At 46.7% G+C, this 27409-nt stretch overlaps 1 protein-coding gene across 1 annotated transcript; it reads left to right on the top strand.

Moving 5' to 3' along the window:
* Positions 1–27409, top strand: IRF2BP2 (interferon regulatory factor 2 binding protein 2). The gene is made up of 2 exons (XM_069769481.1): positions 1–1389; positions 23499–27409. The coding sequence occupies exons 1-2, from the start codon at positions 555–557 to the stop codon at positions 24218–24220; spliced, it is 1557 nt and encodes a 518-aa protein (XP_069625582.1). The 5' UTR covers positions 1–554; the 3' UTR covers positions 24221–27409.

The following is a 27409-nucleotide window of genomic DNA, read 5'->3' as shown; positions in this document are numbered from 1 at the left end:
GCCTGCGCACAGAGGAGGCGGTGGCGGCTGGACGGGGACTGTCGAAGAATCAAGTAAATAGAGAACTTGGAATCACAACGGTTGGCTCGGCCGTGACGTCACCGGCTTTGCCAGGGAGCCTGTGGCGAGAGGCGGGAAGCCGTCGTACGGGAAAAGCGGCGGAAAGTAACTGGCGGCGGGATACTACAGACGGCGCGGCTCCGCGCACATCCGTGTTCAGGCAGGACTATCCCGGCTGGCACAGCAAGGGGTTAAAGCTGGAGTTGTTGTGAGCTTTTGGCTGTCTAGAGGGGGGGGCTCCTCTGGTGACTGAGGCCGCAGCCAATCAGCAGCCTCCTTCCCTTCCCCCTTCCTCGCCCTCCTCCCTCCCAGCAGCAGCGGTGCAGCTGAGGAAGGCGAGAGCCGGAGCGCTGCCCAGAGAAGGATTCCTCCGCCTGCTCCCGGGATCCTGGGCGTATGTGCATGTGTGTAGCTCGCCACAGCGGAGGGCGCCGCCGCCCAGCTCCCCGGGGCTGACTCCCGTCCGCGCTTCCCTCGCCTCGCTCTTTACTGCTATGTCATCCGCCACGGTGGCCGCCTCCCGGAGACAGTCGTGCTACCTGTGTGACCTGCCGCGCATGCCATGGGCCATGATCTGGGACTTCACGGAGCCCGTGTGCCGGGGCTGTGTCAACTACGAGGGCGCCGATCGCATCGAGTTCGTTATCGAGACGGCCCGACACCTGAAGCGGGCGCACGGCTTCCAGGACGGCAGGTCCCCGGGGCCGCCGACCCCGTCCGCCTCCTCCACGTCATCGTCGGTGAAGCCGCAGCTTACCGCCAAGGAGCTGGCGCAGATCGGGCACCCGGTGGGGGCCCCTGAGGGCGTCCCGAGGAGCTCGCAGCAGCCCCCTCCCCCGCAGTGCCTGGACCGCTACCCGCCGCCCCGTCTGGCCTCGGATTACGGCCGGCAGGTCAACGGCATTCTTCTCCCCAACGGTTTTCCCAAGCCCGACGAGCCGCCCGAACTGAACCGGCAGAGCCCGAACCTGCGCAGGACTAGCGCCGTGCCCGCCTCGCTGGGGGCCCTGATGAACGGCCGGGCGCCGCCTCTGGGCATCTCGCTGGTAGCCGCCGCCACCACCTCTGCGGAGATGGGCAGCAAGCGGCCGGGCTCGGTGTCCAGCAGCGAGCACGAGGCCAAGGACAAGCACCGGGCGGACAGCTACTCCGAGCTGGGGGACAGCCACAAGGGCCGGCCGGAGGAGTGGCTCAGCAAGCCCCGGACGGTGCGGGACACGCTGATGGCCCTGCAGCACAATCACTCGCCCTACGAAGGCAAATTCAAGAAGGAGTCGGCCGCAGGGAGGGGGCTGGGCTTTGATGCCAGCAACCCGGCTTCGAAATCTGGTATGAGCCGCTTCACCGTCTGCGTAACCCCCGGGAGCTAGGGTGGGAGGCCGGGGCCGCTGTCATGGCTGCCAGTGCTGGGGCCTCCTGCCCCGTACCTGCCAGCACCCAGTGCAGGGCTCTGCATGGCTGCCAATTGTGGAGTGGGCAGGGCCTGTGGTTCTGAGCCTGTCACGGCACGACTGCTTTCACTTTTGTGATGGGGTGTGGACATGGTGCAGAGCGTCAGGCCTGGCGATGATCCTTTCCTAAGGTAGTACATAGGGTGTGTGCTGCGTGGACCTGCCTGGGGGGGGGGCGTGTGGCTGTGTTGCGTGGACCTGCCGTGTGTGTGTGTGGCTGCGCTGCATGTTCCTGCCGTGTGTGTGTGGCTGCGCTGCGTGTTCCTGCCGTGTGTGTGTGGCTGCGCTGCGTGTTCCTGCCGTGTGTGTGTGGCTGCGCTGCGTGGTCCTGCCGTGTGTGTGTGGCTGTGTTGCGTGTTCCTGCCATGTGTGGCTGTGCTGCGTGTTCCTGCCGTGTGTGTGTGGCTGTGCTGCGTGTTCCTGCCGTGTGTGTGTGGCTGCGCTGCGTGTTCCTGCCGTGTGTGTGTGGCTGCGCTGCGTGTTCCTGCCGTGGGTGTGTGGCTGCGCTGCGTGTTCCTGCCGTGTGTGTGGCTGCGCTGCGTATTCCTGCCGTGTGTGTGTGGCTGCGCTGCGTGTTCCTGCCGTGTGTGTGTGGCTGCGCTGCGTGTTCCTGCCGTGTGTGTGGCTGCGCTGCGTGTTCCTGCCGTGTGTGTGGCTGCGCTGCGTGTTCCTGCCGTGGGTGTGTGGCTGCGCTGCGTGTTCCTGCCGTGGGTGTGTGGCTGCGCTGTGTGTTCCTGCCGTGGGTGTGTGGCTGCGCTGCGTGTTCCTGCCGTGGGTGTGTGGCTGCGCTGCGTGTTCCTGCCGTGGGTGTGTGGCTGCGCTGCGTATTCCTGCCGTGTGTGTGTGGCTGCGCTGCGTGTTCCTGCCGTGTGTGTGTGGCTGCGCTGCGTGTTCCTGCCGTGTGTGTGTGGCTGCGCTGCGTGTTCCTGCCGTGTGTGTGTGGCTGCGCTGCGTGGTCCTGCCGTGTGTGTGCGGCTGTGTTGCGTGTTCCTGCCATGTGTGGCTGTGCTGCGTGTTCCTGCCGTGTGTGTGTGGCTGTGCTGCGTGTTCCTGCCGTGTGTGTGTGGCTGCGCTGCGTGTTCCTGCCGTGTGTGTGTGGCTGCGCTGCGTGTTCCTGCCGTGGGTGTGTGGCTGCGCTGCGTGTTCCTGCCGTGTGTGTGGCTGCGCTGCGTATTCCTGCCGTGTGTGTGTGGCTGCGCTGCGTGTTCCTGCCGTGTGTGTGTGGCTGCGCTGCGTGTTCCTGCCGTGTGTGTGGCTGCGCTGCGTGTTCCTGCCGTGTGTGTGGCTGCGCTGCGTGTTCCTGCCGTGGGTGTGTGGCTGCGCTGCGTGTTCCTGCCGTGGGTGTGTGGCTGCGCTGTGTGTTCCTGCCGTGGGTGTGTGGCTGCGCTGCGTGTTCCTGCCGTGGGTGTGTGGCTGCGCTGTGTGTTCCTGCCGTGTGTGTGTGGCTGCGCTGCGTGTTCCTGCCGTGTGTGTGTGGCTGCGCTGCGTGTTCCTGCCGTGTGTGTGTGGCTGCGCTGCGTGTTCCTGCCGTGGGTGTGTGGCTGCGCTGCGTGTTCCTGCCGTGGGTGTGTGGCTGCGCTGCGTGTTCCTGCCGTGGGTGTGTGGCTGTGCTGTGTGTTCCTGCCGTGTGTGTGTGGCTGCGCTGCGTGTTCCTGCCGTGGGTGTGTGGCTGCGCTGCGTGTTCCTGCCGTGGGTGTGTGGCTGTGCTGCGTGTTCCTGCCGTGGGTGTGTGGCTGCGCTGCGTGTTCCTGCCGTGTGTGTGTGACTGCGCTGCGTGTTCCTGCCGTGGGTGTGCGGCTGCGCTGCGTGTTCCTGCCGTGGGTGTGCGGCTGCGCTGCGTGTTCCTGCCGTGTGTGTGGCTGCGCTGCGTGTTCCTGCCGTGGGTGTGCGGCTGTGCTGCGTGTTCCTGCCGTGGGTGTGCGGCTGTGCTGCGTGTTCCTGCCGTGGGTGTGCGGCTGCGCTGCGTGTTCCTGCCGTGGGTGTGCGGCTGCGCTGCGTGTTCCTGCCGTGTGTGCGGCTGCGCTGCGTGTTCCTGCCGTGGGTGTGCGGCTGCACTGTGTCCCTGCGGGTGAGGGAATTTCCATGATCATCTGCCTTCTGCAGGTGTGAGCTGTGTGCTCCGCCATGTAAGGTGCTGCCTTTCTCCTGTGATATTTGCCCAGCTGCAGTTGTGGGCACTGGTAGGGGCAGAAACGTGCGTGGCATTATGGTTTATCGGAAATCTGTGCTAGCAGCACCTTGGCTTTTAGAATAAAAGGAGCACATTGCATAATCCATGGTGAGGATTCTATGTCTTCTAGAATGATTGCTTCATCCTCGGCCCATGGTGTTGCCTTGACATGTATGGATTTGTATTTTTCCTCTTTCGGGTCTAAGTTGGAATAAACCTGATTCAAGCCTTGCCCTAAGGTAGCGGAGTTTCTGTAAACCGCACGGGTTGTGAAATGTGTGGCTGGTGTGTCATCAGTCTAGCTGCAGAAGGCGGCCATAGATGTTGCTACGTAGGATGACGCTACACTAGTGATGAAACCTGGGCGTGTATGGCCACCGGTGCTTTCAGTCTTGTAATGACTGCGCTGCGTGTAAGCATTGGACACGTCCTGTCGCCGAGCTCCTGCTTCTAAGTGTGCACGAAGGCACATGGAGATATGTCTGCTACATGGAGGGCACTTGCTATCAAATAGCTTATTACCTGTGCACATCATAAATATTTTATTAAACTTCTGATTCTTCCTGAGCAGCCTCCAGCCGTTACGGACAGGGGTTACGCAGACTGGAATCCCCCATCTCCGTTTTCTAATGTACACATTGCTGGTGGCACAAGGTAACGGCTCCCTACAATGAGGGGCAATGCGTTTATCCCAGTGTTTGGTAACCCCTCGTTATTTCAAAACAGACTTTCTACTTAACAATAAATGTCTTAAATTCTCTAGTTTCTGCGTATAATAGCCCCGGTAATATTTGCATTGGTTCTGGTAGCAATGTCCTGTTTCCATCTGTAGCTTTAAAGATGTGTTGTCTTCTCAGGGAGCTTGGACCTGATGGCAGGGCAGGCATGGAAACTGGATGTCCATGTAGTATGGTCCTGTCTTGTATAGGCCCCTGTGGTTGTGCAGCCTAGGGGTAAAGGGAGACACAGAGCAGCCAGTGACAGTCTTCAGACCCATGGTGTGGAAATAGCTTTAGTACAACCCCAATTCCCAAAAAGTTGGACACTAAAATGTGTGGTAAACCAGCGTGCAATGATTTGGGGATCCTTAGCCATGTTTTATTCACAACGTCTTAGGCTTCTTTCACACTAGCGTCGGAATCTCCCTGTCGCAATGCGTCGGGGAGAGATTCCGACGCTAGCGTTTAGCACATTGCACAATGGAGGCAGCGGATGCATGTCTCCAGTGCATCCGCTGCCCCATTGAAAGGTGGGGGCTGAGTTCCGGCCGCGCATGCGCGGTCGGAAAAAGCGGTCCGTCAGGAGCAAAAAACGTTACATGTAGTGTTTTTTTGCTCCCAACGGTCCGCAGAAGCACGACACATCCGTCGCTCGACGGATACGACGTGTGGCAATCCGTCGCAAATGCGTCGTCAATATAAGTCTATGGGGAAAAAACGTATCCTGCAAGTACTTTTGCAGGATGCGTTTTTTCTGCAAAACGACGCATTGTGACGGATTGCAGAAAACGCTAGTGTGAAAGTAGCCTAAGAAGATGAAAGTTGGACATCTTTCCGCCCTCCTTACCTCAGCCATGTCTGGGCACTTCAGGGGGTTGTAGCTCTGGAATGTGACAGCACTGGAGGACAATGGCTTTTGTGTGACCCTGATGACTACGTTCAACAACACTTTTTGATTGTTCTATGGTGACGCTCCAATATCTTAGCGATTTCAGGAGTGCTCTATCCCTCTGTCAGACTTGTAGTAATTTGACTTTTTCAGAGTCAGTTGTTTGTTTGTTTTTTTTTGCCCATTTTGCCTGAAAGAAGCAACCAATAATTCTGCACCCATTGAAAAAAGTGTGTTGTATCGTTAAGCCTCACCCTCATTACACATACACATCACCTGAGCTACTTCATCCAATAAGCATTCAAGTTCATTCATCTTTGAATTGGAAAATGTGCCTAAAAACGATATGGTGGACATACTAGTCTAATAATTGTGCACGCAGTGTATATTTACTATTCTAGCTGCTACATATTAACATTGCATGCATTGGGAAGTATGATGGACTAGTCTAGTCAGCAATTGACGTGACATTTATGCAGGGTGACAGGATTATGGCTATGACTTTTTTTTTTTTTTTTTTTTTTTTTTTACAAAAACAAAGTTGTAACAATTTTATATTCCAATCGACAGAATAGTGCACGGTATTGATTTTATAAAGCAGGGCACATTGCACCTCTTGTTGCAGTCATTTTGAGGTATATTATGACATTTTCATTTTCTATTCAATTTATTGGGAAGTTGAAGAAACCTCTCAGACCCAATAATGCAATTAATCATCTGATATATATCTGTAGATTAATAGTGTTGTGAAAGTGCTGCACCTGGGGGAAAATGAACTTTATTATTTCTCCTAGGAGCCGCTGACTTTGTCATGCAAGTGTGCACGGAGCAATTAGGCGCTGGAAGTGAAAGCTGTAAAGTGGCATTGCCAACATCTGATGGCCAGCTCGGCAGTGCACCAGCCAGCTGTTACTCATTGCCAGGCGTGTTTACAGCCACCATCCACAGTTTCTTAAATAATTGTATTTTGTTTCAATGTCATGTCTGACCGTTGGATTTTTTGTAGGCCAGTTCCCTCCATACTTTACTTTTTCCTTGGGTTTTTTTTTTTTTTTTTTCAATTGTCTGATGTTCATTTCCTTGTCACTCTCGATTGTATCCAGCCACCGAGGCCGAGCCTTCAGTCTAACATTTCCTTTGATCATTGACCCTTCGGAGTAGCATCTATTTTCTAGGGAATGTTTATTCACATGTTCAAAATAAGTAAGTTTCTGCCTGGTGACTTTGCCTTTCATTGACAACTCTAGTTTCGTATTCAAGAACATCTTTTCTGGTGATCCTGGCTGTCCATAGGATTCATAAGTCTATTAGCTCTCTGTTCAAATGCAACAACTTTCCTTCTGTCAGTTTTCATGAGTGTCTGTCTCCCAACCATGCTGCAATTGCAGTGATCAGTCTTGTTTGAAGCCTGAGACATCCTTGCACTTCCATATTTGGTCCACGCTCACTATGGCCGCATGCCCCAGTGCTAATAAACGTTTCATATCTACTATGAAACCGCCACTTTTCTCTTCACCACGACAGCACCCACTTGAGTGAGGGGATCCGCCCCTAGGAAACCCTATGGAGAGATTAAAAGGGACGGTCCCCCTCGCTCCCACAGTTGGTTTCATGTTCCTAAGGGAATTCGTGGAGAAGAGGATACCTGGCCTGGTAAACCGTTTACCTTAGAGGACGGCAGGGTTCCTGGTTCAGCTCCCCCCGCTGCTGGCAGGCACCATGAGGCCAGGATGGGGAGTCGCCTGGCTCACGGAGGAGGACGCTTCAGCTGGCCTGCGGAGGGCTAAACGCACCCAGGTAAGCGCGACGGTGCCCTCCGCGGGCGTGGAGCCCGATGTCTGTTCCCCCGGAAGTGAAACAAAAGCTTCCGGGGTGAGTGAAGGAGAGAGATGGTGCCGGCAAGCAGGCAATGCCCAGGTGCACGCAAGATGGCCGCGACCCGGAAGTGACGAAGACTTCAGGGTACAACAGGGAAGCACTAAGAAAAGATCCGCCAAATCCACATCTCAGCCTGTGCCTCCATCTCCTCTCCAGCCGGTACCTTGATCGATAGCTTCACTGGGGTGAGTGTGTATCCCACCCTATTAAGCTGATTGTTGCTCCCTCTTGTTTTCTATGCACCCTAGGCAAAAAGAACCGAAAAATCAAAACACAAACAATATGCTTTATGTTCCTAGCCCCTCCCGGATAGTCATACAAAGAGAATGTGTTACACTTGTATTGAAACCACCTTACCTGAGGAATCCTCAGTAAGATCAGATGACATCAGACAAATGATCAGGGACAAATTGCGGGCCTTACGTAGTTCAGAGAGTATTCCTGAAGGTAAAAGCAGGAAGTATAATTCACCAAAATCAGACTGTTCTACTGATAATGAAGATAGCGATACGGATATTTCCCAGGAATGTATTTCCTCGGAAGGTGAACAAGATACCTGCTTTCCAACAGAAAGCATTGATAATCTTGTTAAGTCTGTCTGTGACACCATGGGTATTAAGGACGCCAAAGACCCCAAAACACCACAGGATATAATGTTCGCAAGATTGTCAGAAAGGAAAAGACCAACTTTTCCAGTAATAACAGCAATCATAAATTTAGTTAAAAAAGAATGGGAGAGCCAAGGGCAAAAGGGTTGTCTTCATCATCGAAGAGACGTTATCCCTTTAAGGACGAGGACATGTCTACTTGGGCTAAAGCCCCGAAAGTAGACGCGGCAGTAGCGTCCACGTCCAGAAAATCCTTACTTCCAGTAGAGGATTCTGGTTCCCTACAAGACCCACTGGATCGCAAAGCCACCTCTGTTAAAAAGGGCACGGGAATCATGTACAGGGGCATTTAAACCGGCTATATCAGCTACATGTACAGCAAGGTCCATGCTAGTCTGGCTTAACGACCTAGAAGGTCTAAAAGGCGGCCTCTCCAGAGATAAGTTAGTCTCTTCTTTACCCCTGATCAGAGGCGCTACAGCATTTCTGGCAGATTCATCTGCTGACTCTATTCGGTTAGCAGCCAAATCAGCGGGCCTAACCAACGCGGCACGTCGAGCCCTTTGGCTAAAGAGTTGGAAAGGAGACGCCCAAACAAAATCAAAGCTATGTGGTCTTCCATGCCAGGGTGAGTACCTGTTTGGTACAAAACTAGATGAAATCCTGACCAAAGCGGGTGAGAGGAAAAAAGGGGTTCCCTAATCATTTTCCATCTTATAGGAGAGCATTCCAGAAGCCCGTCTTTAATAAGAGAAAGGATTTTAGAAACCAGGACCGCTGGGCCAATAAAGATACCAAACAAAAAGGTTCTTTTTTCGGAAAACGCCCATTTAAAATAGAAGACAAACCACTTTAGGACAGATTTACCAGTGGGTGGTAGATCGTCTTTTTTTTCTCCACACAATGGTCTATAGTAACCTCCAACTCTTGGGCAATTAGCCTCATAACTTCAATCCTAAAATTAAAATTTGCCCAAGTCCCTCCGGACTCATTCCTGTTGACTTCTTTAAAGTCTCAATCTCAACAACACTTTTTGGAGCAGGAAATAATAAATGTCCTATCCAAAAGAGTATTAGTAGAAGTCCCATTTCATCAGAGGGGAAAGGAATTTTACTCCCCTTTATTTTTGGTTCCAAAACCAGATGGGTCATATAGAACTATAATAAATCTTAAAAAATTGAATTATCTTTTTTGAAAACCAAACCTTCAAGATAGTCTATCAGATCCACTGTAAAACTTCTGTTTCCCGGGTGCTTCATGGCAGTCCTCGACCTAAAAGATGCGTATTACCATCTACCAATTTATATCAAACATCAGCAGTATCTGTGTGTGGCAATCATGATGAAGGGGCAAATACGTCATTTTCAGTATACAGCAATGCCCTTTGGCTGTCAATAGCTCCCAGAGTCTTTACCAAATTAATGTCAGAAGTAATGTCATACTTGAGATTAAAAGATACCCTCATGGTTCCATACTTAGATGACCTTCTAGTGGTGGGAAATTCCCCTTCACAATGTCAACAGCGCCTGTTTAATATTTCACCCCTACAGGAAATGGGATGGTTGATTAACTGGGAAAAATCCAGCTTGTCTCCAACAACCCATCAAACATTCTTGGGTCTTATCTTAGACTCTGAAAGTCAGAGGTGTTTCCTTCCAGAATCCAAACAGTTAACAATAAAAAATAAGGTACAATCAGTAATTAATAACCCTGTAATCTCCCTCAGAGAAGGCATGTCCCTTCTGAGTTCCTTCACATCATGCATTCCGGCGGTTCCATGGGCTCAACTCCATACTAGACGGTTGCAGTATACAATATTACAGGAAGAAGAGAAATTACAAGGCCGTTTAGGTAGCTGTCTATACCTTCCATTAAATGTAATCGAGTCCCTGTCCTGGTGGTTAGAGCCGAATCACCTTGCAGGTGGGGTCCCTTGGGTAGTTAAACCTTCAAAAACAATTTTTACTGATGCTTGCATGAGCAGGTTGGACATATTACTTCAACTGCATACTGTGGGAAGATCTTGCTGACATCAGACTGCTGCATGCTAATCTCCCATTGTCCAACTCTGATTTTGGCTATGAAGAGTTGGTGATTAGATTCATTGTGCACCTAGTAATGTTTTTGCAGAGAGAATTCCATTTTTGCTGGCAGAGGTAGTAGTTGATTGCGATGCTGCCTTTTTGGTGATGTCCATGTGTAGAGATGCCTCTTTGACTGGGTGAAGGTATTGGCGATTGTAAGTTTTTCAGGACAGAATAGTACAATGCAGTCCACAAGTTCATTACTCTTCCCTCGGATGTGTCTGCCGACCACTCCATGCTTTTGGTCCCCAACTTTAGCTTTGAAGTCGCCTTTAATGTAGGTGATCTCCAATCTTGGGGTTCTGTTGATTGTGCTTTAAACTTGACGTAGAAGTCTTCAATATTGATTTCTGTTGTGTTGATGATTGGTGCATAGACTTGGATGATGGTCACATTCATAGGTTTCCTTTCCTATCATGGATCTATGGGGACTTTGTAGGCACTCTGTGATCCTTTTGTTAGGGCAACTTTCTCCTCTCTCATTGCCAGAGTAATAACATTGGTTAGTCAACACCATAATTTTCAAGAGCAGCATACTGTCTTATGTCTATCTAGCTCAAACCCCTCTTAATAAACTCATAGTATTTATTTATGATCATTGGTCATTGATAAGACAATTGGTGATCATTTTACCACCTTCCAGACATGTTGTTTTTTCGGTTTTGAGCTTTTGTGTTTCTCTCCTTCATCCAGTAGCTATAACACTTTTTTTCCCTCCATCAACCTGGCCTTATGAGGGCTTATTTTGTTTTCTCGTGTTTTTGTTCCCCTCTATGGTATTTACAGACATGATACCTCATGTTGTCTGGTTTTTGTTTGTTTTTTTTTTTACAGTCCTTCAGCGTTTATAAAAGAGCGAGACTTAACTTTGTGTGGGTCAGTCTGTGCAATGTCAGGAAGGGGTTAAGGCCCAATTACACTGGCTGCCGCTAGAGATGAGCACTCGGGTGCGGGTGGTCTCCGAGTATTTGACTGCTCAGAGATTAAGTTTTCATCACCTCAGCTGCATGATTTACAGCTACTAGCCAGCTTGATTACATGTGGGGATTCCCTAGCAACCAGGCAACCCCTACATGTACTCAGGCTGGCTACTAGCTGTAAATCGTTCAGCTGTCGTGATGAAAAAGAAATCTCCGAACACTAACAAATACTCGGAGACCACCCGAGCAACGAGTACACTCGCTCATCTTTAGCTGCTGCGATTAAAAATGTTGCCCTGCTCCACAAGAGAATAGAGACGTGACTAACTGCTTTTTGGTCTTGACAACTAGTGTTGGGGCTCAACACAGCACAGATACTCTTGGCCGTCTTCATAGCCCTGTCTCTGGTGGCTGCTTGAAGCAGTTATTCTTCTCTTCCATTAAAGGGAACCTGTCAGCAGGATTGTGCACAGTAACCTACAGACAGCATCAGCTCAATTATACTGATTAAAACATTGGTTGATGAAATCCATCTTGGCGTTGTTATTTAATATTTATTTGTATTTTTCAGTTAATGATATGCTCACGCTTCGGGGCGGCCTGTGGGGGTCTTCATGTGGTGCTCTGCTCAGGTATTCATAATGAAGACTGCTGATGGTCTCTGATCCCTCACTGACCTGCCCCCTAGTTTACATAAATATATATTCTCCCTTTCTGCTGGTGCCTGCGCCATACAAATGAACACCTAAGCAGAGCACCACATAAAGAATCCCCTCCAGGCCGCCTGGGGCACAAGCATATCATTAACTCAAAACTGAAGATAAGATTAAACAACCACCACAAGACGGATTTCATCATTAGGCATCATTGTAATAAGTTTAACGGCGCCGACCTGACACTGTCTGTAGGTTACTGGTCACAATCCTGCTGACAGGTTCCCCCTAAGGCTATGTGCACACGTCAGGATTTCTGGCAGAAATTTTCCTGACAAAAACCTGACATTTCTGCCAGAAATCCGCATGCGTTTTTTTTTTTTTTTCACGGATTTGATGCGTTTTTTGCATGGTTTTGATGCGTTTTTTTCTTGCATTTTTTCCAAATGTATAAAATCGCGGGAAAAACGCAAATTAATAAACATGCTGCTTTTTTTTTTTACCGTGATGCGTTTTTTTTCACGGAAAAAAAAACGCATCATGTGCACAAAAATTGCAGAATGCATTCTAAATGATAGAATGCATAATGTATGCGTTTTTAATGAGTTTTTATCGCGAAAAAATGCGAAAAAACCTGAACATGTGCACATACCCTAAGGCTTTACAGGTATATTCAGCTGACACACAATGTTTTGTTACCAGAGCTCAGTTTGCAGATTTGGGGCCTGTGGCAGGCCATGTCAACATTGTGTAATTGTGCTGCATCTCTTGTTTGCCATGCTTTTGCAAAACTGCTGAGTTTGTTTTCAGTGCTGTTAGAGAAATGGCAGTGTGATCGCATTGTGTAAGCATGACCTTAGAATTGAAGAGGTTGTCCGAGATCTCACATACTGATGTGCCATTATTAAGGACAAGTATGTGTCCGAAACATGTTGGTTAATGCAGTGACTTCTATCTGCACCCATTTGTATATGGATTGTTTTCTGTATTTTTACAAAAGCTTCTAAAATAAAGTGCTTTAGAGGTTTTACCCAGAATGGCTGGACTAATTGCATTTGTCGTAACACATTGATGGCCTTCTCTTAAGGTACCGTCACATATAGCGACGCTGCAGCGATCTAGACAACAATCCCGATAGCTGCAGCGTCGCTGTGTGGTCGCTGGAGAGCTGTCACACAGACAGCTCTCCAGCGACCAACGATGCCGAAGTCCCCTGGAAACCAGGGAAAACATCAGGTTACTAAGCGCGGGGCCGCGCTTAGTTACCCGATGTTTACCCTGGTTACCAGCATAAACGTAAAAAAAAAAAACACTACATACTTACATTCCTGTGTCTGTCCTCTCCGGCGCTCTGCTTCTCTGCACTAAGCGCCGGCCGGAAAGCAGAACACAGCGGTGACGTCACCGCTGTGCTCTGCTTTCCAGCCGCTGCGCTTACACAGTGCAGAGAAGCAGAGCGCCGGAGAGGACAGACACCAGAATGTAAGTATGTAGTGTTTGGTTTTTTTTACATTTACACTGGTAACCAGGGTAAACATCGGGTTACTAAGCGCGGCCCTGCGCTTAGTAACCCGATGTTTACCCTGGTTACCAGTAAAGACATCGCTGAATCGGCGTCACACACGCCGATTCAGCGATGTCTGCGGGAGGTCCAGCGACGAAATAAAGTTCTGGACTTTCTGCGCCGACCAACGATGGCACAGCAGGATCCTGATCGCTGCTGCCTGTCAAACTGAACGATATCGCTAGCCAGGACGCTGCAACGTCACGGATCGCTAGCGATATCGTTCAGTGTGAAGGTACCTTTAGGATAGGTTATCAGGATGAGATTAATTGGGGTCCAACACCCAGAACCTCCATTGAAAATTGCTCCGGCAATAGTTGCAACCCTGGGTCGGTGTAGTTCAGTTCAGCTCCCATTTAAGTGAATGGGAGATAATCTGGCGTTCTCTGTAGTGACCACTAAGCAATGTATGAAGCTGAGGTGTTCTGCCCCACACATCCTCGTTCTGGCCACTGCCGGGTCGCGTTTCAGCTGATCGGTGAATTGCTCTCATGTTGACCACCTATTCTATTGATTGAAAACACTCATGACGCAGCGATTATGCGGTAGGCCGCGTTCCGTGCCAGTACTGGCATCGCACCACAGCTGGGTCATTCAGAAAGGGTCTCTATTTTATACTGTCAGCATCCCTTACTTTACAGACACGTTTAGTTGCTTACTAAATGAGGCCGAAAGGGGAACAGGGCGGTGCTCCGTCCGAATGACTGCAGGAACGTACATTTATTTCTCTGCAGCCTATCACTGTCTTGTTGATCTGAATGGGAGCTGCATACACAACTATAGCCTTTTATGAATATTTGTAAAGTAGCTTAATTTTTCATGCACTGAAACAATAAAGAAGTTGTGAAGATCTTTCCCTTCAAATGTTTGCTTTGTTTTGAAATGCAATCTGTAAATTTTCTCTTAAAGGGAACCTGTCACCCCGTATTTTAAAGATGAGATAAAAATGGCATTAACAAGGGCCAGAGCTGAGCTTTACAGTACTGTCTTCTGTGTGTTTATATTCCGCACCTATCTTGCCGAAATACCTTTTGAAAGTCGGCGTTTGGTGCTGTCACTCAGTCAGGTCTGGTCAGATGGGCGTTGATAAGTTGCGGTTCCTCCCCCCTGCTCCTCGGCGTGTATGACTTAAATGCGCTCTGTGAATCACACAGATTGCGCACTTTTTTCGCAGTTGCGCATTAAATGAGCCTCTTGCGCCTGCGCATTATGCTGTGCCCAACTGTGGGCATAGCGTACGTTACATCACTGCGCAGGCGCTTGTCGGCACTTTTACCTGTGTGCCCTGGAAGTGGTTATATGCGCATTTAATGTATAGCTGGATGCCGGTAAAACTTACGATCGCAGGTGGGGCTGAGAAACTGTTACCGGCATCCAGCTATACAGTATGCGCATATGACCACTTCCGGGGCACACAGGTAAAAGTGCCGACACGCGCGTGCGCAGTAATGTCCATTATGATCTGCCCACAGTTGGGAAAACCATAATACGCAGGCGCCAAATTATACGTTAGTGCGCAGGCGCTAAGCACAACGTTGACGGCGGGAATAACATTCGCAGGGAAACGCAAGAGGTGGGGGAGGAACCGCAACTTATCAACGCCCATCTGACCAGACCTGACTGAGTGACAGCACCAAACGCCGACTTTCAAAAGGTATTTCGGCAAGATAGGTGCGGAATATAAACACACAGAAGACAGTACTGTAAAGCTCAGCTCTGGCCCTTGTTAATGCCATTTTTATCTCATCTTTAAAATACGGGGTGACAGGTTCCCTTTAATGCTAGTTAAAGCGCAGTGAGTGAGCATATTGCCCTTTCCCCAACTTACGGCATATGTTAGATTGTCTGTCTGTAGTGGCCAGTCCTCCCCCTGACACCACTGAGTTTGTTGAACTTCAACATCTGATCCTTTTGTTCACGCTGGAGATAATCTTCACGAAGCGCTTGGTACATTTTTCTCCACTTTTTCGCTCTGATGAGCGTCCATCTGTATGGGGAAGTTGAGAACAGTTGCTTTTGGCCGACCTTATTTTAAGGTGTTTTTAAGACCTTACCTGATAAAGTTTTCAAGTCGGTTGCGATTTTATGTCCAATAATGTAATTCCTTAAATTCGATTTCCCACAGACAAAAGTTGATTTTAATCCATAGATCTTGGAATAATAAGTTCTGCAATTAGATGTGTTCCTGTGCTGAGATAATCTTATAGCTGTGCCCCTGCTGTGTACTGTGTAAGGGCGGTGTCTAACCGTGCAGGAACATGGTCTGATCATACCACAGCACGTGGGCTTAGGGAGAAGAAATAGTATACAGACAGGACAGCACAGGATCACAGCTGGCTCTTTTTCTTAGGTAAAACATTTCCCTGCTTGCTTTTTAGCAAAGTGGGAAAACTCCTTTTAAGGGGGGCTTCTGTGGTGCAATAGCATGAGCTTTGTGCCCCCAAAAAAGTCTAGATTAAAGGGTGTTTAAATCACTAATCCATGTTTCCTTCCCTGTAGTAGTATATTGACCAGCTGCCGTCGTCTCTTCCCGGTGCTGCTCTGGTCCAGGTTCACCAACTTGTGACCGCAGCTCCCTACTGATCGGCTGGCATAGCTAACTGTCACAAGCTCTGTGTAAGTCTATGAGAACCTCCTTCTGGCTTTGGTCTGACTCCCAAAGACTTGCATTGGGAAGTGACCTGCGGCCCACCCAGCAAACACTGGAGCCACCCGGCAGGAGAGGACTAGAGTGACACCGAGAACAGCAGAAGACCGTGGCTAGTGAATCTAAGACTAAGGGCAGGGAACTTACATTGGTGACATTACTACAGTGGTGAAACAAAGAAGAAAAAAAAAGAAGCTGCTGGAGTGGTGTTTTTAAATACATTTCATTGGACAACTATTTTATCACCAGATATCCTTAGGATAGGTGTTAACTTAGATTGATGGTCTGAATACTGAGCCAGAACAGGTGCTTTTATCCCCATCAGAATGGCGTAGCTGTGTGCATCCCCCACCATCGCTGCATTCTGTATGGTGCTGCCGGAAAAAACTCAGTGCTGCACTCGTCAGTCCCATTGACAAAATCGGTAAGGGATTCCAGTGGTTGGACCCTTGCAAATTTTGGCAATAATAGTTTTAGAATGTTTTAGCAGTATACAAAAGGATTGTTTGCTATTAAGACTTGAGAAACTCTTGCTTGGAAATGATCCAGGACTTATATGGGGCTAAGATGATACCCGATAGTAGTTGTAAACTACCTGCTGCATGAATAGCTCTGTCTGCGCAAAGCAGTGATGGATTACTCCAGCTGCGATTTTCCTCCTTCCAGTGATATTGCGCAGAAGTTCTTTGCTGTACTGTCGACAGGACATCACTGCTGATACCATGTTGATTGACAGTCGCTTCCCCTCTGCCTAACTGTGGGGTGTCGGCTGTCAATGGGCATGATATTGGCATTGACACCCATCAGCAGAACAAATGAGGAAGAGCTGCTCTGTGGATGTGGGGTCAAGTGAAGCCGGAGAGTCCTATCCTGAGCCAGAAGATTGTTATTAGGGATGAGCGAATAGTTTCAGATAACTCCTTATCCGAATAGCTATAGCGCTTACCGCAGCTTACGGGGGTCTCGCTAGACTGCCTCCGATTGCTCAAAAGGCAGCTTAAAAGTGCGGGAGTGAATATAAATACGTTAGAAACTTACGACTTTCTATTATATCCATACTCTGCTCTGTAAGTGCTGCTGTGCCCTGAGCCGCACACTTTTCTACTGTCTTTAGAACTGAAGGCTCCCCACTGATCTGCGTGCATATAGTTGTTCTCAAAAGTTTACATACCCTGGCTGAATTTTTACTTTCTTGGCCTTTTTTCAGCTAATATGAATAATAACACCAAAACTTTTTCTCCACTCCTGGTTAGTGGTTGGGTGAAGCCAAAACTACTGTTTTCTTTTTAAATTCTAATGACAACCCAAAACATCCAAATGACCCTGATCAAAAGTTCACATACCCTGGTGATTTTGGCCTAATAACATGCACAGAAGTTGGTTTGAATGGCTACTAAATGTAAGGAAAATTTGTTTGGAATGCAAAGAAAAACACACAAATAACATCAGCTGAAATACAGGACTCTCTGAAAACTAGCGTTGTGGCTGTTTCAAGATGCATATAAGGAGGCACTTGAAGAAAAATGGGCGCATGGTCGAGTCTCCAGAAGAAAGCCATTACTGTGCAAATGCCACAAAGTATCTCCCCTATAATGCGCAAAACTGCAAAGAGACAAGCCTCAAAACTTCTGGAACAAGGTAATTTGGAGTGATGAGACCAAAATTAAACTTTGGAGAGAGGTCAACTAGGCCTATGATGAAAGGAACACCATTCATACTGTAAAGCACAGAGGTGGATCGCTGATGTTTTGGGGATGTTTGAGCTACAAAGGTACAGGAAACTTGGTCAAAGTTGAAGGAAAGATGAATGCAGCACGTTATCAGCAAATACTGGAGGCAAATTTGCAATCATCAGCCGGGAAGCTGCGCATAGGACGTACTTGGACGTTCCAGCATGACAACGATCCAAAACACAAGGCCAAGTCGACCTGTCATTGGCTACAGCAGAACAAAGTGAAGGTTTTAAGGTACCGTCACACTTAGCGACGCTGCAGCGATACCGACAACGATCCGGATCGCTGCAGCGTCGCTGTTTGGTCGCTGGAGAGCTGTCACACAGACTGCTCTCCAGCGACCAACGATGCCGGTAACCAGGGTAAACATCGGGTAACTAAGCGCAGGGCCGCGCTTAGTAACCCGATGTTTACCCTGGTTACCATCCTAAAAGTAAAAAAAACAAACACTACATACTTACCTACAGCCGTCTGTCCTCCAGCGCTGTGCTCTGCACTCCTCCTGTACTGTCTGTGTGAGCACAGCGGCCGGAAAGCAGAGCGGTGACGTCACCGCTCTGCTTTCCGGCTGACCGACGCTCACAGCCAGTACAGGAGGAGTGCAGAGCACAGCGCTGGAGGACAGACGGCTGTAGGTAAGTATGTAGTGTTTGTTTTTTTTTTACTTTTAGGATGGTAACCAGGGTAAACATCGGGTTACTAAGCGCGGCCCTGCGCTTAGTTACCTGATGTTTACCCTGGTTACCAGTGAAGACATCGCTGAATCGGTGTCACACACGCCTATTCAGCGATGTCTGCGGGGAGTCCAGCGACCAAATAAAGTTCTGGACTTTCTTCCCCGACCAGCGACAGCACAGCAGGGGCCTGATCACTGCTGCCTGTCACACTGGACGATATCGCTAGCGAGGACGCTGCAACGTCACGGATCGCTAGCGATATCATCTAGTGTGACGGTACCTTTAGAGTGGCCATCTGTCTCCTGACTTCAATATAATTGAGTCACTCTGGGGAGATCTCAAGCGACCAGTTCATAATAGACAGCCCAGGAATTTACAGGAATTGGTGTTTTTTTTTTTTTTTGCCAAGAAGAGTGGGCAGCTTTACCATCTGAGAAAATAAAGAGCCTCATCCACAACTACCACAAAAGACTTCAAGCTGTCATTGATGTTGGAGGGAGCAAAACATGGTATTAAGAAATGGGGTATGTGAACTTTTGATCAGGATCATTTGGATGTTTTGGGTTGTCATTATGTTTTAAAAAGAGAAAGTACAGTATGACAATAAATGGCTTCATCCGACCACTAACCATGCGTGGAGAAAAAGTTTTGGTGTTATCATTCATATTCTCTGAAAAAAAGGCCAAGAAAGCAAAAATTCTGCTGGGGTATGTAAACTTTTTTATTTATTTATTTATTTTTTAAATTTTCATTTGTTTTACTTTAAACTTGACGCTTAGGGTATGTTCACACGTTCAGGATTTCCATCCTTTTTTTTTCAGGACAGTTTTTTTTAAAAAACTGCAGCTCTTGGCAGAAAACGCAGGTCCTTTTTTTGGTCCTTTTTTTGTCCTTTTTTGATGCGTTTTTTTATCCTTTTTTTATGCAGTTTTCTATGCAGAGACTGTGTGTTTCCTAGGAAGCTTTTTAGGGCTAAAATGGCTGAAAATACCCTACCCCTAACCCTACCCCTAACCCTACCCCTAACCCTAACCCTACCCCTAACCCTACCCCTAATCCTACCCCTATTCTAACCTTAGTGAAAAAAAAAAAATCTTAATTTTTTTATTGTCCCTACCAATGGGGGTGACAAAGTGTCATTTACTATTTTTTTATTTTGATCACTGAGATAGGTTATATCTCAGTGATCAAAATGCACTTTGGAGCGAATCTGCCGGCCGGCAGATTCGGCGGGCGCACTGCGCATGCGCCTGCCATTTTGCAAGATGGCGGCGCCCAGGGAGAAGACGGCCGGACGGACACCGGGACGCCGGGTAAGTATAAGGGGGGGAGATTAGGGCACGGGGGGGGGGGGGGGGGGGCATCGGAGCACGGGGGGGGGGGGGGGGGGCATCGGAGCACGGGGGGGGGGGCATCGGAGCACGGGGGGGGGGGGCATCGGAGCACGGGAGGGCGGGATCGGAGCACGGGGGGGCAGCCACACTCCGCCCACGCACTTCCGCCCGCTCCCCCGCACTTCCTGCTGCAGCGGTTCTGCACATCAAATCGCAGTAAAACCCGCAGATATATTTTTGATCTGCGGGTTTTACTGCGATTTTGACCTCACAATGGAGGTCTATGGGTGCAGAACCGCTGCGGTTCAGGAAAAAGAAGTGACATGCTCCTTCTTTTTTGCCGCAGCTATTCTGCGCGGCTTTTTAAACGAAATTACGGATCATGTGCACAGCAGTGACTGTTTTCCATAGGGTTACATTGTTATGTACCCTGCATGGAAAACAGCTGCGGAACCGCAGCGGCAAAACCGCTGCGGTTCCGCAGTAAAAAACGCACTGTGTGAACATGGCCTTACAGACTACTCTTCCAGATCTTTGTCGGGTAGAAAGTCAATGTTGTAGTTCACATTGGGCTGCAATAAGTTTTGCATGTATCCTTATTTCTTTGCTGCCTTTTGGTATGTGTTGATGCCATGTCTTAGTTGTGCTGGCAGTGGTGATCTCGCAAAAGGGTGAGGAGCATGAGTGATAGCCTAATCATAAGCCCATTCAAGGGAGCTGTGAAATTTCTGTGATTGAAAGTCATTCTTTTCCAAATCCCATGGGTTTCCTGCCATCTCTATCTATGCAGTTAGAGGTGGCCATGTTTCCTTAGCTGATCTAAACGGCGGAGATGTGGACCATGGAAACCTCTAGGCTGCACTGTGAAATGTGACGGTCGCCTCTCACCCCATGGACAAGTGTGTTTCTAGGTTGCCTATCTTGGTTGCTTGTGATAATGACGGCTGAAAATAGACTTCTACAAAACAGGGGTTGTCAGCATATTCTGGGGTTCATTGGTCAGTGAGAACTACAGGATTTCAAGAATCTTTCAATTAAAAATAAACAACTTAGATCTTAACAGTAGGTCTTTATTTGACAACCCAATCGCTTTTATATTCTGGGTTTTGTGTAACAATGTTAAAGCAGAACGGTTTGTGTCCCAGTAAATGGATTTGTTCCATTGTAGTATGTGGAATTGTCATGTAAGTTCCTTCTGCTTTAAGAAGGACTGTCTATCGAATGTGTTGCAGGTGAAGGGTTTTCCTTCTTGAATTTTTTTTTAATCAGTTGTTCTATTGTTCCTTTGTTCCTGCATTGGCTTTCCGCCACTACAAACGCCTGAGGAGGTGGTGGTGGCACGACTGCCAAGGTCGCATGCTCTTTAGCTGTGATGTGTCGGAAAGCTTGCTGCAGGAAGGGAAGGGGTTATTTATTTTTCATAGGGCAAACCGTTTGGTGTGAGACCTTTACTATAAGTTGCGCTAAAATTGCAGTTTTTGCTGCAATCGTGCATATTACTTCAAGCCTTGACTCATTGACGCAGTGTAGAATTTAAAGCATAGCCAGCTTTTCCGAGTACTAAATGTACGCTTGTCAAGATGAAAATTTACATACCCTACTTTATTACTAAGACATTTATTTCCCCTCATGTTAACGTCCACTTTTGATTTTGGCAACCTATTGGCAAAACTTCGAACTGCTGTTTCAGTTTGTTACTGGTTGTCAGGTTCTGAATAAATTCTTCGTTAGTTTCTTTTCAACTGGTTTTCCCAGATTAAACCATGTTATCAAGGAAGTGTTGACTTTAAAGGGAATCTGTCAGCAGGTTTTTGCTATGTAATTGAGAACCACATGATGGGGGTTAAGTGACACATTGTTGATTGTTTTATCAGGCTGTGTGCTGTTTATTTACAATGAAGGTTTTATCACTAGGATATTATCATTGCTGTGACTAGCTGCCACTCGTCCAACTCCACCCCCTCCTGTGATAAGCAGCGCTTTGTCTATAGACAATGTACATACAGAGCTTGTTGTGGGCGGGGTCAGCTTTCTCACTTCTGCTGTATTGCTAAAAAATATAAAAACTCACAACTGTTGTGATACTGAGCTGGAATCAGGGTCTTTCTGCCTACATCATGCTCTCATTTAGTACTCTTTTTTTTTTTTTTTTTTGTAAGATATCCTTGGCTGCTCCCTGCTCAGGTTTGTTGACAGGACTGAAAGATGGGCATGTTGGAATTGGTCATATCTAATTCTTTGGAAGAAGTTGCTTCCAGAGGTGTTGGAAGGCAGCTATACGGTACATCTTCTCATTGAGAACATATGCATGCTGAGCCAAGCCAAATCTGCATAGAGAGGAAGTGTGATAATGTGTTGATCAGATTGATTTGGTTTGTGACTTAAAGGCCCCGTCACACATAGCGAGATCGCTAGCGAGATCGCTAGCGAGATCGCTAGCGAGATCGCTGCTGAGTCACAAGTTTTGTGACGCAACAGCGATCTCAGTAGCGATCTCGCTATGTGTGACACGTACCAGCGATCAGGCCCCTGCTGTGAGATCGCTGGTCGTGTCGGAATGGCCTGGGCCATTTTTTGATCGTTGAGGTCCCGCTGACATCGCTGAATCGGCATGTGTGACGCCGATTCAGCGATGTCTTCGCTGGTAACCAGGGTAAACATCGGGTAACTAAGCGCAGGGCCGCGCTTAGTAACCCGATGTTTACCCTGGTTACCATCCTAAAAGTAAAAAAACAAACGCTACATACTTACCTACCGCTGTCTGTCCTCGGCGCTCTGCTTCTCTGGTCTGGCTGTGAGCGCCGGTCAGCCGGAAAGCAGAGCGGTGACGTCACCGCTCTGCTTTCCGGCCGCTGTGCTCACAGCCAGACCAGAGAAGCAGAGCGCCGGGGACAGACAGCGATAGGTAAGTATGTAGCGTTTTTTTTTTTTTTTTTTTACTTTAACGATGGTAACCAGGGTAAACATCGGGTTACTAAGCGTGGCCATGCGCTTAGTTACCCGATGTTTACCCTGGTTACCGGGGACCTCGGGATCGTTGGTCGCTGGAGAGCTGTCTGTGTGACAGCTCTCCAGCGACCAAACAGCGACGCTGCAGCGATCCGGATCGTTGTCGGTATCGCTGCAGCGTCGCTATGTGTGATGGGGCCTTAAGAGGACTGGAAAGAGGAGGGATTAATGAGGATTAGTTATTGCATGAAGTGGTGCAAAATGCTAGTTATCTGCCCAATGGCTCATTTTGGTGATAAGTACACCATTGTACCAGGCTGTAATCACTCCCCTATAACTGAGTGGCTCCTGGGAGGTTAGAAGCTCATTTTCATCCGGTAGCCCTTCAGTAAGGCAGCCTGACATAATTTTAAAGTTTTAGGTTTTTTTGTTTGTGTTGTGTGTTTTTTTTTTTTTTTTTTTTTTTTTTTACCTGTAGATTAAACCTATATGTGCATTTCAAAGGGAATCTTTTTGCTACCTCATCTGAGAACAGCATAATGCAGGCAAAAAAAAAGCTGAATCCAACAACGTGTCACTTAGATTACCGGGTGCAGCCCATTCAGAGCGTTTAGATTTAGAGTGAAGCAAAGCTGAGAAAGCTATCCCCGACCACACCAGGCTGTGTACAAAGTCCATAGACAGTGAGCTGCTTATCACGGGGGCGTGGCCTGAATAATCTTTTAGTGATAATCCTTCAATTAGTAAACAGCACTTTGGCAAGTGACATATCCCTGAATTCTGTGTCTCGGCCTCTTATCCCCTGCTGTCTTCAGATTACATAGCAATAACCTGCTGACAGATTCTCTTTAGTAGTGTTTGTTGACATATATCCAGTTACCTTTAATGATGTAATGTGCATGGTCAGTGACCCACTACTAGTTTGAGGAATCTGCACCAGACATTCAGAACTCTAGTGGCTGGCGTAAAAACCCTTACCAACATGACTTCCAGTTGCATCATATATTGGCTCCCTGGGACTTTTCTCTTCACATGGCCATCCTAAGAATAGGTCATCAATACGATTGTAGTAGAGAACCAATTTTATGTGGACCGCAATAGTCTATACATGCTTTCTATGTTTTTTATGCACTAAAACATTTTATTTTTGTGTTTATTTTAGGTGCTCGTTCAGCACGGAAGAGAAAGCCTTCTCCAGAGCCAGAAGGGGAAGGTGGTTCTGTTAAGATAAATGGTGATGGACAGTCATGGCTGCCAGCTCCTGATGGTCTTAAAATTTCTCCAATGACTAGTACTTCTTTCATTTCTCCTCCATCTACTGTCTCTCCTCATTCCAACCGTACCACACCACCAGAAGCTGCACAAAATGGCCAGTCACCAATGGCTGCTTTAATATTGGTGGCAGATAATGCTGGTGGCAATCATGCTTCAAAGGATGCTAACCAAGTTCACTCTACAACAAGGCGAAACAGTAACAGTCCACCATCCCCTTCCTCTATGAACCAAAGAAGAATGGCTTCAAGGGATGTGCCAAGCCAACTTTCTAGTGGAGGAACTTCATCCCATGCAGGAATGGAACAGGTGCACCCCCCAAGCATTCCTGATTCTTCCATACCAAACAGTATACCATTGTGCTGCACTCTTTGTCATGAGCGTTTGGAGGACACCCACTTTGTACAATGCCCTTCAGTACCTACTCACAAATTTTGTTTCCCATGTTCAAGGCAAAGTATTAAGCAGCAAGGTTCATCTGGAGAAGTTTATTGCCCTAGTGGAGAAAAATGTCCCCTGGTGGGATCAAATGTACCATGGGCCTTCATGCAGGGGGAAATTGCAACAATTCTTGCTGGGGATGTAAAAGTGAAGAAAGAGAGAGACTCTTGACTTTTTTAACTTTTTTTTTTTTTTTTTGCTTTGTAGCCACCATAATCTCTTACTAAACTTCTTACAGTGGGGATGCGTGTGTGTGTGTGATACGTTGGAAAAAAATATATATAATATATATACACACACAGGATAAATGTAGACTGCATAAACATGGCTGTATAATTTTTAATTTTTGAATACATTGTGTTTCTATTTTTGAAAACAAAGGTATGTACTGATCAGAAAGGTATTCTTTGTTATTGTTCTTTGCAAGTATTTGTTCCTATCCAGTGACAGTTACTGTTCAGTGTAGGCTGTGACTTGAGATGCTTTTTAGAGCACTTGGAAAACAGAAATGCTTTTAGCTGTATTTGTATGCACTTGTTAAAAATGCCAAATACATTTTATGACATTGTTAATTGTCTCTGGTTACTCATTTTCTTTGAGATTAAGCTTTTTTAATTGTAAAATTTATTGATGTAATTTGAACCACTGGGTGATGTTTATTAAAAAAAAAAAAAAATCTTGTTCACCAAAGCAATATTTTGAGTGCGACATTTATTTTAAGTATTGACCAACAAAAAAACAATCATAACTTCAAAGCACTCAGTTGGAAGGTAATGCCCATCTACTCAAACGCAAGTTAACTTCTTCCCACAAAAGGATGTTGTATTGCCGTCCTCACATATTCGGCTCCTCTCCCGCCACACGCGGCAGATAGCCAGCATCTGTCTCGAACAGCTGAGGCTGGTGCTGAGTTCTGGTCGCAACTGTTAACCGTTTAAATGCCTGTCAGTCTCTAGCAGCACTTAAAGGCGATATGTCGTCACATTTGACCTACAGGTTATAGACTGCTGAAAAAAAGTTCTACCTGTAATGCCGCATATCAGATGCCTTGTTATTAAATCCTCTTTTATCTCTTTATGCAAGTGATGTCTTCCAGGATTTGGGGAGGATGTTGCCTGAAAATATAACTCCGTCTCCAGAGAATATTTTACATGAAGGGGAAGTTACCAGAGTGAGACAAGTAACTAGCATGGAACAGGGGAAATGAAATTTGTCACATTGTTGTTTCTCTCCAAGCTCTGCTGTATTGTTACAATATTACAGCCTTGTCCGAATGTGATCTGGAAACTGAAGCTGAGAGGAACCTGCAGATGTCAGGTATACTCTCACACAGCTCTGCAGTGAGATCAGGAGAGCAGAGAGCTGTCATTACTCCTCACACAGGTGACTCTCCTTTCATGTAAAACATGCTCTGGAGGCAGAGTTATCTTCTTGGCAACAACTTTCCCCAGAACCTGGAGGAGAGGTCACTTATATAAAGTGATAACAGATGATTTCTGAACAAGACATCTGATATGAGGCATACAGGTGTCGCTCTTTTCAGTATTTTATAACCTATATGCCCATATTCATAGTTTAGAAAGGTAAAAAAATGACAGATTCCCTTTTAAAGCATAAATAATTTTAATTTTGTAAATCTATAGTACACATGAAAATATGACATTTTGTAATGTATTGTATCAGAGAAATGTGCTTTTCATCTCCTCCTGATCTGATCTTCCATTCTCAAAATTCTTAACTCGCGGATAAAATCCGTTCAGTGAACACGATTTTTACATTACTTGGATATAATCTTATCAGTAGCAACTGCATTCTCCTATGTAGATAGAAGGAGGTGAGGTGGGGCTAAAGGCAAATGTCCTCTCCCCTCCGGTCTTCATAGAATCTTGTCAGTAGCACCTGCCATCACCTATCTCACTAATGTAACATTCTGACTTCACTGAATACTTATTTTACCTGGAAATTGAGAATGAAAGATCAGTTCTGAGAAAGAAGTTGACTTCTCTGGTAAGATATATCAAGGCTGTCTGCACACGTTTTGGATTTTTCACGTTTTTTTCGCTATAAAAACGCAAAAAAAGGCATCCTATTAATAGAATGCAATCCACAATTTTTGTGCACATGTTGCGTTTTTTCCGCAAAAAAAAAAAACAAACGCATTGCGGTAAAAAACGCAGCATTTTCATTAATTTTGCGGATTTCCCACTATTTAATGCATTGGAAAGCTCTGGGAAAAAAACGCAAAAAATCTACGAAAAAAATTCATGCGTATTTCCTGCAGAAAAAGTCCGATTTTGTTCAGGAAATTTCTGCAAAGAATCCTGACGTGTGCACATAGCCTAAAAAGTTGTTTTCACGCCTCCACTTTTTTCCATTAAAAATGTAACAGAAAAATACAAATATTACAGGTCTTGGAAAATGGTGACAAAGCAAAAGTTATTTTGCAATGTTCAGAAAAACATTTTCATCGCTTAAATAGAAAAATAAAATGCATGTTTGGTATCGCCGTAATGAGACTGAGGTGGACAATCATTTTTTCCAGGCCACTTTTACCACACAATGAACACTGTAGAAACAAAAGATTGCATTTTTTTTTCGTACAACTTGAATTTGTGCCCATGTTTCAGTACAGTTATATGGTAAAATGAATGATGCGATTCAAAAGTACATCCGAAACTACAAAAAAACCCTCATATGGCTGTCAACAGAAAAATAAATGTTATGGCTCGTGAAGGGACAGGAAAAGACAAAAGCTTAAAAACCAAAAATTCCCTGGTCCTTAGAGGGTTAAAGAGTAACTAATTTTTATTTTGTCATAAATCAATAGTACACTTGAAAGTAAGCATTTTTTTATATATTGGATTAATTTGCTTTCACTTTCGAGTCGTGAGTAAAGTCTGTATTCAGTGAAGACAAATTTTTCTATTGCTGAAATTAGACATTCTTCTGCAAGTTCTCCTTGGAGCACCAGCTGTTTTCCTGGTAATGGGAAAGTCTGTCTTCACTGAACCCAGATGTCCCCCGTGCATTGAGAATTGTGATAATGAAATATCAGTCGTGGCAGAGAAAGAAGCGGGTTTCTTGAAGATGTTACAAAGTTTCTTATTTTCATGTGTACTAATGACTTGTGGAAAAGAATGTAAAAGTTATTCTTTAAGCAATTTTCAGTTGTCTGTAAACACATTAGATTCCTGATGCAGTATATTGTGATTTATGAAATCATTCTCAATGTGTGGGGGGATATAATCCTTATACTACAGTCCTTTTTAAATGATGACACCCCTGTGCAACTTACAATTCTCTGTGACCATGTATAATTCCCTTTAAGGACTGACAATTAAAAATATTTTTGTCTTTGAA

Source organism: Ranitomeya imitator, chromosome 5, assembly GCF_032444005.1.
Source record: "Ranitomeya imitator isolate aRanImi1 chromosome 5, aRanImi1.pri, whole genome shotgun sequence".
Taxonomy (NCBI): Eukaryota; Metazoa; Chordata; class Amphibia; order Anura; family Dendrobatidae; genus Ranitomeya; species Ranitomeya imitator.
The sequence above is the reverse complement of the archived record's forward strand: the minus strand, read 5'-3'. Positions and strand labels throughout refer to the sequence as shown.